Source organism: Jaculus jaculus, chromosome 14 (genome assembly GCF_020740685.1).
Source record: "Jaculus jaculus isolate mJacJac1 chromosome 14, mJacJac1.mat.Y.cur, whole genome shotgun sequence".
NCBI lineage: Eukaryota > Metazoa > Chordata > Mammalia > Rodentia > Dipodidae > Jaculus > Jaculus jaculus.
The window spans coordinates 7,053,986-7,071,670 of NC_059115.1; the positions used below are offsets into that span (position 1 = coordinate 7,053,986).

At 47.9% G+C, this 17,685-nt stretch overlaps 1 protein-coding gene across 4 annotated transcripts in view; it reads right to left on the bottom strand.

Moving 5' to 3' along the window:
* Zc3h4 (zinc finger CCCH-type containing 4) overlaps positions 1 to 17,373 on the bottom strand; it is a 43,315-nt gene extending 25,942 nt beyond the window's left edge. Inside the window, exons 1-2 of one of the 4 annotated variants that reach the window (XM_045133520.1) lie at positions 16,894 to 17,044; positions 15,636 to 15,697 (exon numbers count right to left, since the gene is read on the bottom strand). In XM_045133520.1, the coding sequence (XP_044989455.1) occupies positions 15,636 to 15,673 (38 nt within the window). In that variant the 5' untranslated portion in view covers positions 15,674 to 15,697; positions 16,894 to 17,044. Of the gene's footprint in view, positions 1 to 15,365; positions 15,495 to 15,635; positions 15,698 to 16,893; positions 17,045 to 17,185 lie in introns of those variants that run through there. The other 3 variants (XM_004672628.2, XM_045133523.1, XM_045133522.1) reach the window with 3 other exon arrangements.
* Positions 17,374 to 17,685: the final 312 nt, after the last annotated feature.

The window sequence follows — 17,685 nt, forward strand, 5'->3', positions numbered from 1 at the left end:
GGACTCCCTAGGGAAACAGCATTTAGACCCACCTACAAAGACTAAACAAACAGTGACTCTCTGCACCAGGAACGCTAGTAGCCCAGGCTTATCGTGGGCTCAGTGAGAGTCAAGTACAGACTTTCTACAAAGGGGTGGTAGATTCTCAGACCTGTTTCCCTAGAACTGAAATACACTCAAAGATACAAAGTTGTTTTTCTTTTTTTAAATCTAATGTGTGTGTGAGGGAGGGTAGCTCAGTTGGTACAGGGCTTGCCTAGTAGCATGCTCTGGGTTTGGCTCCCAGCCTCACGTAACTGGGGGTGCACACACCTGTCATCCCAGGGAGGTGGAGAGAGAACCAAAAGCCCAAGGTCAGACTGGAGACATGACTCAACAGTTAAGGCACTCACCTATAAAGCCTAATGACCTAAGTTCTATTCCCCAGGACCCATATAAAGGCAGATGCACAAAGTGGCATGTGCACCTGGAGTTTGCAGCGGACAGAGGCCCTGGCACACCCATTCTATCTCACTTCTATCTCTCTCTGCTTGCAAATAAATAATTTTTTAATTTTTTTTTTCGAGATAGGGTCTCACTCTAGCCCAGGCTGACCAGGAATTCACTATGTAGTCTTGGGGTGGCCTCGAACTCACAGTGATCCTCCTACTCCTACTTCTGCCTCCCTAGAACTGGGATTAGAGGCATGTGCCACCATGCCTGACTCTTTTTTATTTTTTTAAGTCCAAGGTTATCTTTGGCTATTTGATACATGAAGCCAAGTCAAAGAAATCTACCCAGCCATGGTGACAAGCACTGTGATACCAGCACTGAGGAGGCTGAGGCAGAAGGTCAGAGGTCAGCTTGAGCAATACAGTAAGGCCTTGCTTCAAAAAACAAAACCAAACTGGGCGTGTGGCACATGCCTTTAATCCCAGCAGTCAGGAGGCAGAGGGAGGAGGACTACTGAGAGTTTGAGGCCACCCTGAGACGACATACTGAATTCCAGATGAGCATAAACCAAAGTGATTCCCTACCCTCAAAAAGTAAAAAAATAAATAAAATAAAATAAATAACAGTAATAATAAAAACATTTAGATGTGAATTCCCAAGACCATCCAGCCATGCCCTGAGGCCCCACAGTCTTTTGCTAACTCCGCAAAAGTCACCCTGGAGATGCCCTCCCAGCTAAAGGGCTGTGTGAATGTTGGATCTGGCAACTTCCTTTAGAATGTTCATCTGACAGAAAAAGGGAGGAAAGAAATGATACCCAATGGGAGAGGGCAGAATTCCCAAAGGCCACTGACTGCACTGCACAAAGGCTGGCACCACAAAACAGCAACCAGGTTTAAGCCGTGCCACATTAACAGGCTGCCCACAAAATCTATGTCAGAATAGGATTAAACACCTAGGGAGCACGCTTAATAGACATAATCCCTCAAGAAAAGTGGGGGAAACCCCACTGCGCTAATCATTTCAACCTAGACCTGCCAAACTCTCTTGAGACAAGCGTGAGAGAGAAAACACTGCAGACGTGCGGCCTGCACGGACCATGTTATTCCCAGAGCCAGGCTGGCAGTGCCCCGGCCAGCCTGCTGCTGGATCTATTGCCAGAGCCTGTAAGGAAAAACGCAGCTGCCCTGCAAGACTGGCTTGGAGCTAGCTGGCAGGAGAAACAGGGACTGGAGGCATCTCTGCCTCAAAGTTCCTGGACAAAGCTTCCAGGGCATCCAAGTGTGTACTCTACCTCAACTACTACATGTGGAGGCCCGACCTAACACCTTCTAGGCTCATCACATACCATGAGTGTGTTGTCATATTATACTATATATATATACACACACACACACACACACACACATACATATTTTGGTTTTTCAAGGTAGGGTCTTGCTCTAGTGCAGACTGACCTGAAATTCACTCTGTAGTCTCTGGCATGCCCATTCTCATTCTACTCTCTCTCTCAAGTGGCACAGCCAGCTTTGCCTCTTCCCTAGCTGAGGCCCACCCTGTGAAATATGAGCCAGTTTCTCTCAGAACCCTGAGGAAAGAAGGGTTTGATGGGGTACTGTGCACAGAGCTCTGGACACAGGTCAAGCACCACAAAAGAGGCAGGCAGGAAATACTGGGCTAAGGTTCAGCTGGAGCAGGATGTGGTGGCTCACGCCTCTAATCCCAGCACTGGGGGGGAGTGGGGCGGTTGAAGGAGAACTAGGGCTGAAGCAGGCCTATCTCCATGAACGCAAGGCCACCCTGGTCTCCACAGTGGGTTCAGTACAGTCTGGGCTACAGAGTGAGATTCTGTCTCAAAAAATAAAATAAAAAACCTTTCCCCCACAGAAAGTCCCAACTAGCAAGTGAGAGTGAGTGGGGCTTGGTAAGCAGCACCTGGCAGCGTCAGGAGCTCAAGTTCATCTTCAGCTACCGGAGACCCTGTCCCAGTAACACACAAAGAACCCGCTAACATGGGAGCATGGGTGCACCCCACCCAGACAGCTCTCTACCAACTAACAGCACATTCCGTGGGGAAGCAGTGGCCAGTTCCTCTTGGGGACGCTGGTGGCTGCTGGCCAATAAGCCCCACTGCATGTGGCCCAACTGTTCCTGGGGTGCTGCCCCAGCCAGCCCTGCTAAAAAGGCCATCTTCACGGCCTTAGCTCTAATCTAGGTGGAGCAGCACGCCCAGGGTGTCTAAGAGGAAGCAAGGGGAGCCAGGAGAAGGAGCCGGCTCAGAGGCGGCAAAGGCTCAGAGGGACTGAGGCTGACCTGTGCGCAGAGCTCGCACACAAGAGGACAGCAACCTGCGGCTCCTGGCTGGCTCACCGGGGAAAAGCACAGAGCACAAAGACAGTGGAAACTCTTGGGAACAGTGGCTATATTACCTGAGGCTCATGAGGCAGCTAGGTTAATGTGAAGGTCGGGTTATGACCATTAACTGATCAGCCGCTCAACAAATTACCTGGATAGGCTCTGAATGACCATTAACTAGGGACACAATTACAAAAATTACAAGGAGGCTCCGCCTCTTCAAATGTTTAACGACAGTCCTAAGTGCAGAAGCCAAGGATCCAGGCTGAACCCTGCAGGATATTCGGTCACCTTCAGATCAGGCTGGGCTGGCAATAAGGAAGACCGCCCCAAAACACCTTCCCTTGATTTAGGAAGTGGAGCCACAGCCACAAGGGACCACACTGAGGGCTTTTCGGAGCTGGGACATTCCTGAAATAAACCTGGGTCTCTTGCATGTGTTTGCAGTGTCCTTACTATCCAGCTCATCAACCAGAAACCAAGAGCAAGTGGGCTCTGCCCCCCACTCAGTATTCTCAGGCACGATCATAACCTACTCTGTGATGTCACACCATCTCCATGGTAACATGGCCACACTGGAGCTACCAGGGGAGCGGCCCACACAAACCGACTCAGAAGCCTGTCCACCGCTCCCCTCCCCTCAGTCTGAGCAAGACCCAAGCTACCCCTGCCAGGTGTCACGAGGGACAACCTGAGCAATGTTAGTCCCGGCTGGGAATTTGAGGGAGTAACCACTTATGGTTAATTCTGCTAGGCAAAATGATGGGATGGTAGCTTCCTGGTCATATAAAGGTCACATTAGGTTTGAGGGTTCACATTTGTAATCCCAGTATTTAGGAGGGTGAGGTAGGAGGATTCTGATCTTGATGCCAGCCTGAGTAATATGGTGAGATTCTTCATTAAAAGCAAATCTCAAAAAATGTGTAATTTTGGGGCTGGAGAGATGGCTTAGTGGTTAAGCACTTGCCTGTGAAGCCTAAGGACCCCGGTTCGAGGTTCAATTCCCCAGGACCCATGTTAGCCAGATGCACAAAGGGGCGCATGCATCTGGAGTTTGTTTGCAGTGGCTGGAGGCCCTGGCACACCCATTTTCTCTAATTGCCTCTTTCTCTGTCACTCTCAAATAAATAAACAAATATAACAAAAAAAGTTTTTAAAAAATTTTTAAATGTGTTATTTTTAATGAAAAACTAAGCCAAGCATGGTGACTCACATCTTTAAGCCCAGCACAGAAGCTGAGGCAGGCAGATCACCATGAGTTCAAGGCTATCTGGTCTGCATAATGAGTTCAGGACAGCCTAGGCTATAGAATTAAGATTCCATCTCAAAAAAACAAACAGTCTGCTAGACTGGGACTACAAAGTGAGCGCCAGAGCTACAGTAAGACCCTACCCTCAAAATAAATAAAATAAATAAAACCCAGGCCAGGAGTGGTGGTGCACACCTTTAATCCCAGCACTCAGGAGGCAGAGGTAAGAGGATCACCACGAGTTTGAGGCCACCCTGAGACTAAATACTGAATTCCAGGTCAGCATGGGCCACATAAGACCCTACCTCGAGAAACCAAAATAATAATAATAAAATAAATAAATACCAAAATCAACATGTGGAATGATAGTTGGGAATTCCCAAATCTTCACTAAAGTCGAACCTCTCTGTCCTACTTCTAAACTACAAAACTTGCACCTTGGGCTGAGCGTGGTGTTGCACACCTTTAAAGAAAAAATATTTCCCACCCTGAGATGACAGAGTTAATTCCAGGTCAGCCTGGACCAGAGTGAGACCCTACCTCAAAAAAACAAACAAAACCAAAACAAAAACAAACAAACAAAAAAAAAAAAAAAACAAGAAAAAATATTTCAGAAGCCAGTGTGGTAGTGCATGCCTTTAATCCCAGCACTCGGAAGGCAGAGTTAAGAGGATCACCATGAGCCACCCTGAGACTACATAGTGAATTCCAGGTCAGCCTGAGATAGAGTAAAACTCTACCTCGAAACAAGCCCCCCCCCAAAATAATTCAGGCACATGCCTTAATCCCAACACTCGAGAGGTGGAGGTAGGAAGATTACCATGAGTTCCAGACCATCCTGAGACTACATAGTGAATTCCAGGTCAGCCTGAGCTAGAGAGAGACCCAACCTCAAAAAACCAAAATATGTATATATGTATTTTTTTAAATTTATTTGAGAGAGAGGAAGAGGCAGAGAGAATGGGTGCATCAATGGTGCCTGGTGGTGTACACCTTAAATCCCAGCACTCAGGAGACAGAGTGAGGAGGATTGCAGTGAATCTGAAGCCAGCCTGAGACTACATAGTGAATTCCAGGTCAGCCTAGACTAGGATGAAGCCTTACCTTGAAAAACAAACTAAACAAAAATCTTGGGCTTGAGAGATGGCTTAGCAGTTAAGGCACTTGCCAGCAAAACCAAAAGACCTAGGTTCGATTCCCCGGAACCCTTGTAAGCCAGATCCACAAGGTGGCACATGTATCTGGAGGTCATTTGCAGAGGCTGGATGCCCTGGTGCATCCATTCATTCCTTCTCTCTCTCTCTCTCGAATAAATAAATAAAAACTACTTGTACCTTGGGGTCGTCTAAAACTGAGGGCAGCCAGAGATGCCAAATGCTAAGGGGTACAGCAGGAAGAGGCAGAACGGCACATAGACTCCAGGGCTCAGCTCCGATCCTCCACCTTTATGACAACTAGGAATCATCTGACAAGGAACAATTTACTAGATAGGCCAAGAAATACAACAGCACATACCCCAAATGGGACAAAAGCCACAATGGGGCTGGACAGATGGCTCAGCACTTAAGTCACTTGCCTGCAAAGCCAAAAGACCCTGGCTCATTTCCTAGGACCCATGTAAGCCAGCTGCACAAGGTGGCACATGCATCTAGAGCTTGTCTGCAGTAGCTGCAGCCCTGGCGCAGCCCTTCTCTTTCTCTTTATCGGGCGCTTTCTCAAATGGATAAAAGTGTTTTTCTGTTTTGTTTTTTTAAAGCCACAGTAGCAGGGTTACTGGGAGAATTCACAAACCTATAGAAATGAAGTGATAAACCCAAAACTAGCTCATGTGTTGTGCTCAGGCATAAAACCTCTCAAAATGCAAACAGAAGGCCAAGTCAGTCCTTCCAACACTGCGGCAAAGGAATGGTAGGTAGCATTTGAAGATCTGGCCAAGGATGAGAATGTGGCTCAGTAGCAGGGCATTTACCTGGCTGGCACAAGGCCCTGGGGCAGGAGTGGGAGTTGAATTTGGGACCGCAGTGACAGCTCAGTGGGTACAGAGCTTGCTCTGTAAGCATGAGGAGCCTGAGTTCAGATCTCCAGAGCCCACATAAAAGCAAGGCACATGCCTGTAATCCCAGCACTGGAGAGACAGACACAGAAGGATCCCTGAGACTTGACAGCTAGTTAGCCAAACCGGTGAGTCCTGGGTTCAACAAGAGACCGTCTCAGAAACATAAGGTGCATGAGTGATCGGGGAAGACATCCAATGACCTTTGGCCTCCACATGCACATACTGAAAACGTGTATGCCCATACACAAGCAAGTACACACACACATAAATCTGGTATTTGGACATCAGGAGAGTTTAGGCAATAAGAGGTTCACAGAGATCTACAGAATCCTAGTGGAAGTCCAAACAGGACCCATCTCAAAGCACAGAGCAATAGGCGGGCATGGTGGCTCACACCTGTAGTTCCAGCACTCAGAAGGTTGAGGCAGGAGGATCCCCATGGTTTAAGACCTGCATGGGATACACAATAAGCTCCAGGTGAGCTTGGGCTAGAGTGAGACCTTGCCCAGAAAAAAACAACCAACCAACCAACAAAACAAATAATAGGGGTTGGAGAGATGGCTTCATGGTTAAGGCACTTGCCTGTGAAGCCTAAAGACCCAGGTTCAATTCCCCAGTACCCACGTAGGCCAGATGCACAAGGTGGCACATGCATCTGGGGTTTGTTTGCAGTGGCTAGAGGCCCTGGAATGCCCATTATCTATCTGCCCCTTTCTCTCTGTCTGTCTTAAATAAACAAATAAAATACTAAAACAAAGAAGGGCTAGAGAGATAGTACTTGTTGTGAGTTGGAGGCCACTCTGAGACTACACAGTGAATTCCAGGTCAGCCAGGACTAGAGTGATTCCCTACCATGAAAAACAAAACAAAAAACAAACAAACAAAGCCATACAGCTTACAAAAACAAGCCGGTTGGCACATGCCAATAAGTCCCAGACTGAGGCAAGAGAATTGTGTGAGATGAAAACCTACATGTTGAGATCTGTCTCAAAACACAAGGGCTAAAGAGATGGTTTAATGGTTAAGGCACTTGGCTACTAAAGCCTAAGGAATCAGGTTGGATTCCCCACCAAATACAGAAGGTGGCATGTATATCTGGGTTTCATTTGCAGCGGTTAGAAGACCACGCACGCCTTTAATCCCAGCCCTCGAGAGGCAGAGATAAGAGGATCGCTGTGAGTTCGAGGCCACCCTGAGACTACATAGTGAATATAGTGAATTCCAAGTCAGCCTGAGCTAGAGCAAAACCCTACCTCAAAAAAAAAAAAAAAAGAAAAAAGAAAAGGCTGGAGAGATGGCTTAGTGGTTAAAGCACTTGCCGGCAATGCCAAAGGACACAGGTTTGATTACCCAGTACCCACAAACTGCCAGATGCACAAGATGATGCATACATCTGGAGTTTGCAGTGGCTAGAAGCCCTGGCACGCCCATTCTCTATTTTCCTCTTTCTCTCTCTCTCCCAAATAAGAAAAATAATAAAATATGCAAACAGCTGGGCATGGTGGTACATGCCTTCAATCCCAGCACTTGGGAGGCAGAGGTAGGAGGATTGCTGTGAGTTCAAGGCCACCCTGAGAGACTACACAGTGAACTTCTGGTCAGCTTGAACTAGAGTGAGACCCTACCTCAACAAACAAAAAATAAACAAAAAAAGAAAAAGAAAAAAAAAGCAAGCAAGTTAGGAATATACCTGTAATCCAAGTACTCAAGACTGAAGCAGGAGGATAGTCCTTAGTTCCAACCTAACCTGAGCTACCCAGTGAGACTGTTTCCAAAGTAAATAAATAAACAAATAAAAAGCAAGCAGGGGCTGGGGAGGTGGCTCCGTGGTTAAAGGCATTTGCTTTGCAAGCCAACCAACCAGAGGATCCCACAGCCACATAAAGCCAGATCCAAAGTGACACACACCTGTACCACATGCACCAGCGCCTATGGGAATCAGAGACAAGCACATCCCAAAGCTAGTTTGGCGTTTGCAAAAGTAAACAAGAGACCCTGTCTCAAACACAGCTGAATACCGTGAGGTTGTCCTCTATGCCCCACACATGCACTCTCACATACCACACACATACAGATTTAAATTAAAAAAAAAAAAAAATTTTGCAGGCTGGAGGAATGGCTTAGCTGCTAAGGCACTTGCCTGCAAAGCCAAAGGACCCAGGTTCGATTCCCCAGGACCCAGGTTAACGAGACGCACAGGGTGGCACATGCATCTGGAGCTCGTATGCAGTGGCCGGAGGCCCTGGCATAGCCATTCTTTCTCTGTCTCCCTCTTTCAAATAAATAAAATAAATTTTAAAAAAATTAAACAAAGAAAAACAATTTTGCAAGTAACATTATGCAAATACAAAGCAAGGGCATTCCAAGGTGAGCTAATGAAAGGGAACACTATGCAACACCCACATCCTACCCACAGGCCTCTTAGCAAAGCTTCGAAGACAAAACCCAGCCTAAATGAACCTCCTAGCCACCAAGCTGCCATTTCCTTTGAGAGACCAGCTACTGTTTGAGTCTGAAAATGGCTCATGTTCATGAGCAAGCACCTCTTTCTCCTGTCAGATGTCCTTCTGGAATTTGCTTCTCAGTAATGAAGTATTTTTGAGCCACCTCATGGCAGCCCAGCTTTGGTTGGCAAAGCTGCAAAGAAGCTGGGTCTCAGCCAAGGTGGCCAAGTTCAATTATGCCAGAGGAATATCCTGACTTTTTTATTTTAGAGGTAGGGTCTTGCTCTAGCCCAGGCTGACCTGGAATTCACTCTGCAATCTCAGGCTGGCCTCGAACTCATGGCAATTCTCATAAATCTGCCTCCTGAGTGCTGGGATTAAAGACATGCGCCACCATGCCTGATTTACTAGTATAAGGCCTCCTTAAGACAGCTCTTCCCAGGGCCCATCATGGGCCAGGTAGACTAGGAACTTCCTTGAACAACCTGAATCTTTGGGAAGTCTGTTAAGGACAACTTCATCCTCTGAGTATTTATCCAGGTCTTCCTGAGTAGCCAAAAAAAAAAAAAAAAAAAAGTTGCAGAACAGAAATGAAGTCTCCAAGGCGAGGCAGCCATCTACCATGCCCATTTGTCTGGGATACAATGACTGCTCTGATGTCCCCTGTGGAGGCAGGGCATGCCTGGGATCCTAAAGAAACCTAAGCCCTGGTGTCTATTAGGAAAATGAGGAGGGCAATAATCCAAGCCACCTGCAACAGACATTTAGCCAAGTGACTCCAATGTCTGGGGCCCAGCTGTCTGGGATCAGGCCACAGCAAGGATGTGTTGGCTATGCTGGGCCTCAAGAGGGCCATGGTTACTTCTAACAAATGATAATCCTGTCCATGAGGTCTGGGTACGATGTAGCTCAAGGACCTTGGTTCCATCCCCAATACTACCAAATGGACCATCTGACCTTTAAGGTTCACACGCCTAGGCCTGTACATTCCCTGGCAGGCGCTGCAACCATACAGAGTGTGGCTGAGAATATGGCACACCTCCACCCTCTCCGGGCCTGGGCCACTTTTATTTTTTATTTATTTATTTACTTATTTATTTTGTTTTTGGAGGTAGGGTTTCTCTCTAGTCCTGGCTGACCTGGAATTCACTGTGTAGTCTCAGGGTGGCCTCGAACTCACGGTGATCCTCCTGCCTCTGCCTCCCGAGTGCTGGGATTAAAGACATAAGCCACCACGTCCAGCTTGATTTTTTTTTTTTTCTTTCCCCGAGGTAGGGTCTCACTCTGACCCAGGCTGACCTGGAATTCACTATGTAGTCTCAGGGTGGCCTCAAATTCAAGGCGATCCTCCTACCTCTGCCTCCTGAGTGCTGGGATTAAAGGTGTGCGCCACCACGCCCAGCTTTTGATTTTTTTTAAGAGGTACAAGAAGCTGGAGAAATGGCTCAGTGGTTAAGGCACTTGCTCTTAAAGCCTAATGACCCAAGTTTGACTCCCCAGTACCCAGTATAAAACCAGATACACAAAGGGGTGCAGACGTCTGGAGTTCATTTACAGTGCCTGCAGGCCCTTGTACATTCATTCATATTCTCTCTCTCTCTCTCTGCCCAGTGTGGTAGCACATGCCTTTAATCCCAGCACTTGGGAGGCTGGGATAGGAGGATCTCTGTGAGTTCTAGGCCAGCCTAAGACTTCAGAGTGAATTGCAGGTCAGCTTGGGCACTTTAAAAAAAAAAAAAAAGGTTAGAGAAATGGCTCCGTATTGGCACTCCAGTACCCAACCAAAGCCAGATGCATAACATGGTGCATATGTCTGGAGTTCATTTGCAGTGGCTAGAGGCCCTAGTGTGCCTATTCTCTGCCTTTTTCTCTTTCTCAAATAAAATAATATATATATTTTTAAGAAGACAATTAGAGCAAGGCGTTGTGGTGCATGCCTTTAATCCAAGCACTCAGGAGGCAGAGATAGGAGGACCACCACCATGGGTTCAAGGCCACCCTGAGACTACATAGTGAATTCCAGGTCAGTCTGAGCTAAGTGAGACCCTACCTTGAAAAACAAACAAAAGACAATTAGAGCCGGCCATGGTGGTGTATGCCTTTAATTCTACTGCTTGGAAAACTGATATAGGAGGATCACTGTGAGTTCAAAACCAGCCTGGAACTACAGTCCAAGTTAGCTTGAGCTAGAGTGAGAACTTGCCTGGAAAAAAAAAAAAAAAAAACAAGAAATACCTGAGGACTGGGGAGTGTGGCTCAGTGGTAGAACAACTTCCTAGCAGATGCAAGGTGCTGGGTTCCACTCCCAGCAATGAAAGCAAAACAAAGCATGCCCGCTGCAAGCAATCTTGAAGACAAGCCTAGCTACAGAATGAACAAAACCTTAAGGGACTCAGCAAATTACAAGGGGATAATAGACCCTGCAGGCTCTTAGAGATGCAGAGGGGGAAGGGCGGGCGGGCTGGCTGGCTGGCTGGATAGTGAGCAAGGTGGGACTCTCCATTTCCAGATCCCCAGGCCCCCAGTTCTCAGGAGGCCAACCGTGACCGAATGCTGACTCACTCAATCCCAACTGCGACAAAGAATGCATGCCCATACCGGGGCATGGACTCAAGACAGTAGGACCATGTTAACAACCAGAACAAGGACTTGAGAAGCAAGCAGTGCTGCAAGATGGCTTCCACTTGCTTTCACCCCCGACAGGCCCCTGGCACTTAAGCAAGCTGACCGGAACCCTCAGAGGGGCAAGATAAATGGACTTCCTTCAAAAACACAGATGTTCTTGCTTCTGTTTACATTTCAGACTGTGAAAGTTCTATTTAGAATTTCTCCCTAACAGCAAAAGAGAGTCACTGAATGTCAGACACTGTGTGGGTGCCCTGAGGTACCCATCTGACCATAATGACCCTAAGAAGTGGGCATTAAGGCTCAGGGCTCACTACACACTGCTGGGGAGGGAGGCCTGAACAGTTAGCTGGCTCCAAAACCCCCACTTTTCCATCTCATCCTGTTGCCACCTCTACCATTCAAAAGAATGTCATCACTTGCCTGACAAACAGGGAGCTAAGTCACAAATTAACACAGAAGCAACGTGGCAAACAAGAAAGATTCTTTATCTGTAGCAACATGGACAGGAGAAAAAAGCTGCTCACAGCCAACAGCCCATGATCTGCTGATGAAAACTGACTCCTATGACAATGCAACTAAACCCAACACTAACCAAAGTCACATCATCTTCTTTCTTTTTTGAGGCAGGGTCTTCACTCTAGCCCAGAATGACCTGGAATTCACTCTGCAGCCCAGTCTGGCCTCGAACTCAGAGCCATCCTTCTACCTCAGCCCTGCAAGTGTTAGCATTAGCAAGATCAGCTCCATGGACAAGCTCCTGAAACTGATTTAAAAACTGCCCATCGGGCTGGAGAGATGGCTTGGCAATTAAAGCACTTGCCTGCAAACCCTAAGGACTTATGTTCGATTCTCCAGGTCCCACAAAAGCCAGACACACAGCAACTAAAGTGTGCAAGGCTGCACATGCACACAAGGGGGTGCTTGCATCTGGAGTTCGACTGCAGTGGCGGGAGGCCTTGGTGCACCAATTTGCTTTCACTCTCTTCCCTCTCGCATTAAAATGCAGGGGGGGAGTCTCTTAGGCTTGCCTCAAAAAAAACCAAAAACTGCCCACCTCAGTCTGGAAGCGTGGCTCAGTGGTAGTGTCTGACTAGCATGCAAAGCTTCAGTTCAATCCCGGGCACAGCAAACACAAAAACTGTCCATCCTGCCTCATTATCAAGTCCACATGCAAATCTGTGCACAATGACTTCACGGCTGTGTCCAGGTTGTGACCAAAAGCAGGTTTGTAACGGACAGCCTAAGAAATTTGGAAAGCCAAATCTGTGACATTTGGCCCTCCTCAGACAATGTTTTTGCCTTTACTTATTGGAACGGCAGCTTTTCCCTCTTGTCTATTAGCCTTTAATTCTGTGACTGACTCTGGCCAGGATTCCCTCCGCCAATGAGCAGCCTGCTCCTGTGGGTCCTACACCAAGCAGCTTGACAAATACCAACTGCCAGAAAGCTTAGGTATCTGTTTCCTCCTATGATGTGGGCTAAGGGCCTGCCTCAACTCAAGCCGTCTCAGGATGTGCTGGCACTCAGCTTCCCAAAGCAGGTCTGAACAGCCGCTCTGGCACTAGCAGATTCCATCCACAGGGATAATAATTAGGTTCCCTGGAATATGGTTTGACTTAAAGCTGTCCACTGAGACTTGGAATTAGTTTCATTAGCGATTTCCAACACAGAGGCATTTGTTCTAAGTGGATCTGATTGATCCCCGCCTCCATGAATAAGTGTTTCCAAGGACTCCTTAGACACAAAATGAAAAAGAATCTCTAGCTGGGTGTGGTGGCGTTTGCCTTTAATCCCAGCACTAGGAAGACTGCCATGAGTTCAAGGCCACCCTGAGACTAGTTAATTCCAGATCAGCCTGGGCTAAAGCAAGATACTACCTCAAAAAATACAAAAAACAGAGAAAAAAAATCTCTACATGATGGCATATGCCTCTGGAGTTCCTCAGCAGTAGCTGGAGGCCCTGGGCACCCATTCTTTCTGTCTCTCTCTAGCAACAAATAAAAAGTTAAAAAGAGTGTGCAGCCACCCTGAGACAGCTCATTATGGAAGGGTAAAGATCTAAGAGCAGAGGTGGAGGCATTAATGGATGATGAGCAGATTCCTGGTCAGGCCCTAGACACAACTGCACTATACTCCAGCTGCACGGAATTACACAAACTCAGGAGCCAAAAGCCTACCTCTAACACGCCAAGGAAACAGCCAGGGTAGTCTTCATTGTTGAGCAACCTCCCTTTGGGGTCAGTCTTCCTGGTAACGGCAAGACCTCAGGAGTGTTTTATAAACAGCTAGCTCTACTACCAGATAACTCCAGCTGACCAAGAATCAAACATGAAAACTTTCAGAGAAAAGCCTATCTAGGAGACAGGAAAGACTAGGAATGAGGGAAATTTTGGGAACTCATTTTTAACTTGGAAGAGTAAGTTTGAGGGGAACAAAAAGTAAAAGGGGCTCCAAGCTGGACCACGTGTATTATCATGGTCTCAACATTTCTACCGGGAGATTTTTTTTTTCCAATTAAACTTTTTTTACCCAGAGTAAACAAAAGCTTAAAAGGTTACAATGCCTAAGAAATGCTCTTAAATCAGGGATTCTGAATGATACCCTTTTCTTTTTCTTTTGCAACATCCATGAATTCATTTTTTGCTCATACTAGTGAATCAATTTGGGGGAGAAAAAAAAAAAAAAGAGTACTGTGACATTTCCAAAAATTAAGGACTACCACAATGCACTTTGACTTAATAATGGGAAGATTTATGGACTTGAAGGATGAGTCCTTTGAAAACATAGTTTTAAAACAAAATAAAACAAAACAATAAAACCCTTATGTGGATCTGAGAGCTTTTTAAATGTATGGGGAAATATTTTCAAATTTAGTCTTTGAAGGCTAACTTTTTCACTTACAAAAGGAATTTCATTGCCTTTTAACAGCTTTCGAATTTTACCTAAACATCCTTGGACAATTTAGTTATCCTAAAAGCTTGGATGGGAAGGGTTAGCCAGCTTCTGCTCTTAGCTGCTGGTGGAGGGACTTTCACACAGGACAGAACTTTCAAGTGATGGCAAGTCCTCTTCGGCTGACCCAGTGCACTAGAATGTGTTCAGTTCGTGCTTCAGACATTTTGTGCAAGAATACTGTACGGTCTGGAGACTTCTTCCTTCCTCGAATAACTGATTTTTACACACTGCGCCACCAGACATGGCAGTTAGGTTGTGAACATTACAGGAAGAAGAAAACAAGTGAACTTCAATGTGAGGGAACATCATTTCTCCTAAGAATGAAAAAAGGAAGCAGGACCTTTTGGAGGGGAACTAGGGCTGTGTGTTAGAAAGATTTCTCTCAAAGTACATCCTGAACCAGAAGTGGGCCAGAGGCAAATGGACTTTCAACGTGGTATTTTTTTTTTTTTTTTGTCTTTTTAAGGGAAAAACTTATGCTTGTAAAACACACCAGAAGTACAGCATTTGTTTGCAAGTCATTTTGTTTGATTTTTTTTTTTAACTTGTACGTGTAGGATGGGGGGACTGGGGAGTGGAGGTGTTCTCTCCAACATGACTGGGCGTGTAACACGTTTGCATCAACTTTTCAGAGTCAGGGATGTGCTTTCCAACAAAGACCAGTGGAGACAGCAGATACTGGGGGCTTGAGGCTTGACACGGTTTACAGCTTTGGTGCTTTGACAGTACTTTACAAATGACTTGCTCAATTTAAACATATCATCACCGTAAGAGACACTGGAGTAAAGTGAGGAAATTGGATCTACTTGAACCACAGTCTTTTTCTGTGGTGGGGGGAGGAAGAGGAGAGAGAACTCCTTAACTTGAATGCAAGTATCATAAACCACATTCGGTAAGCCTGTCTCCTACATGTGGACTTGAAAGTATCCACTTTCCTCAAAGATGAAGGCTGGAGACAGCAGTGGACTGAAATAAATGGAAAGAGGGACTTCAAGGGTCTTTTACATCGATTTTTGTCATGTTACAGTAACACTTTTTTTTTTTTTTTGGAGAAACTGTGTACGTCAAATTTTTAAAAAACTAAACATTGAAAGGATGTGCAAGTCTAAAAGGGTTAGAATCCTGATTTGAACATAATAAATTCAGACTCAAGCATCACTTTGGTCTAAAGGCGAGGAGAAAAGCAGGCAGGAAAGGGACAAAAAGAGGGAGATAATTGAATTACTCAATAAAAGAGGCTACTTACCATCCCAACCCTTTGTAAGACATACACTTCTGACATAAGAGAACTCCTTAGAGGTCGAATAAAGCGTGTAAGCACCTTTGAGTAAAGCACCTGCCCCCCCCAGAGGGGGCCTGGAAGCCCAACATGGGCTTAGCGAACAGACCTCGGCTAATCTGTTTATTTCCTCGAACTGGAGACGGGCTGCGAAGGGCTGCGATTCCCAGGACGATACATTTAATTACAACAAAACAGGAAAGGAAAAAAAAAAAAAAAAAAACGGTAAAAGCTCACCAAACTGCCGCACCTGTGTCTTTGAATGTGGGTGGCATTTCTTTTAAAAAGCAAAGGAGGGTCTGTGAAGGAGAAAGGGAAAACTGGAGGTGGGAGCGGAAGGAGGGGTGGTGGAGGCGGGCTGAGCCTGTCTCGGGAGGACCGTGGCCGGGCTGCACCGGGGCAGCCATCTGTCCAGCGCATTCTCTTCCCCTCCCCACCCCCACTGCCTCCAAGACTGGCTGTCCTGACCACTGAAACCCACTTTACCATTTCGAAACCCACTCTTCCCCGCCTCACGGGGCTTCGAAGAGCGAGCGAACCCTGCACCCTAAAGCTTTCTGCTTCGGCAGGGCCCCCCAACACCTCGGCTTCCTGAAACGCACCAGGCTGGCCCCATTATCACTGGCCAGAAGAAAAAGGGCGTGCGGGGGGAACCACTTCGCACTTACTAATCAAGGGCAGGGGCTCCCCTTTGCACGCCCCGCCAAAGCAGAAGGAAGCCTCCTCGGCTCCCCTGGGAAGGCTAGCAACCCGTTTCACCCCGAAAGAGGGGTGAACCCTAGGAAAAAATCGGTGGCCAACTTCCTCTCCCATCCAAGCAGGGAAATCAAGCCTCACTCACCGAACCAACCAAACAAAAAAATCTAAGTTTGACGAAGGGCCCTCTCTACACCACTATCACCTACCTAACCCAAAATGAGAAGCCTAAAAAAGAGCAAAGGAAAGGGCTCCCTAAAAAGACAAGGGCTTTTGATCAGAAGGGCAGGAGCTGCACCCCCCCCCACACTGCCTTCTAGGGAGTAGCTAGAAGACACCTCCCGCCAAAAAAAGAAATGCAAAAGAACCCCCATCCTAACACCCCCTAAATTAGAAGGATGGGGAAATGACTGAACAACCCCCCCTTTTTCTGCCTCCTGAAATAACTCGGGTACCTAATCCAAATAGGGAAGGGCACACCTCCCCCAGGAGAAAGGATACTTGTCGGGGGGGCTGGGAGGAGACCCCCCAGCTCCAAAACCCTAAAAGCAAGGTTGCAGGGGGAGATCGCCCCCCACCACACACACACACACACAGACAAAAAAAGGGGGGGAGAATTCGGGGCCCCTCCCCCAAGCCCTTCCCACCCCGAAGCCAAGCGACGGGGCAGGCGGGCCGGTGACTGCCGAGGGACCAGCGTCGGGCCTCGGCAAGACCACCCCACCCCACCCCCTGGACGCCCCCGTCCCCCCCAAGGGCGGGTCGGCGGGCGCGGGGGGTCCGGGGGGCGCCTCCTCACCTTCCCCTCAGCATGGCGCCCAAAAAAAGACAGAGCGAGAGAGCGAAGGGAGAGAGAGCGGGCGAGCGCCGCGAGGGGGAGGGAAACGCATGAGGCCGGGAGAGAAAGCAAGCGAGGAAAGAGCGAGCGAGCGAGCGAGACACCCACCGACCCCGCCCTTCCTCCTCCTCCTCCTCCTCCTCCTCCTGCTGCTGCTGCACGGCCCGGCCCAACATGGCGGCCGCCCCTTCCTCCTCCTCCTCCTCCCCCAGGGGACGCTGCCCAGGCCCGGCCGAGGGGGGGGGGGCCTGACCTGTCGTCAGGGAGCGGGAGGCAGTGGTGGAGGAGGTTCGGGGTGGCCGGGCGGGCGTCGGGGGAACCCGGAGGAGGCGAACGCGTTGATGATGATGATGGCGGCGGCGATGGCGGATGCGGCGGCGGCGGCGGCGACGACTCTGACGGCGGCGGCGGGGGGGTCCCGGGCGCGGCCTCCATCGTTCCCTTTTTTTTTCGGGGGGAAGGGGATGGGGGATGTTAATGCACGAAAAAGGACTGCTTGGGCGTGGGCGGGGGGCAACACTTCAGAAGCACGGAGAGCTCCTGGTGGAATTGGGGAAATAAAGATACATTTATATAATAATTTTTTCCCTAACTTTTCCCCTTTTTTCGGGTTTTTTTTCTTTTTCTTTTCTTTCCTTTTTTTTTTTTTTTTTGGAAAATCACCTCTGCGCCGACCTTTCCCCGCGTACGTAGGCCGCGCGGCCTTGCAGGCGCTCTGCGCAGTCCGCCCGTGCGGCCGGTCACTCGTTCACG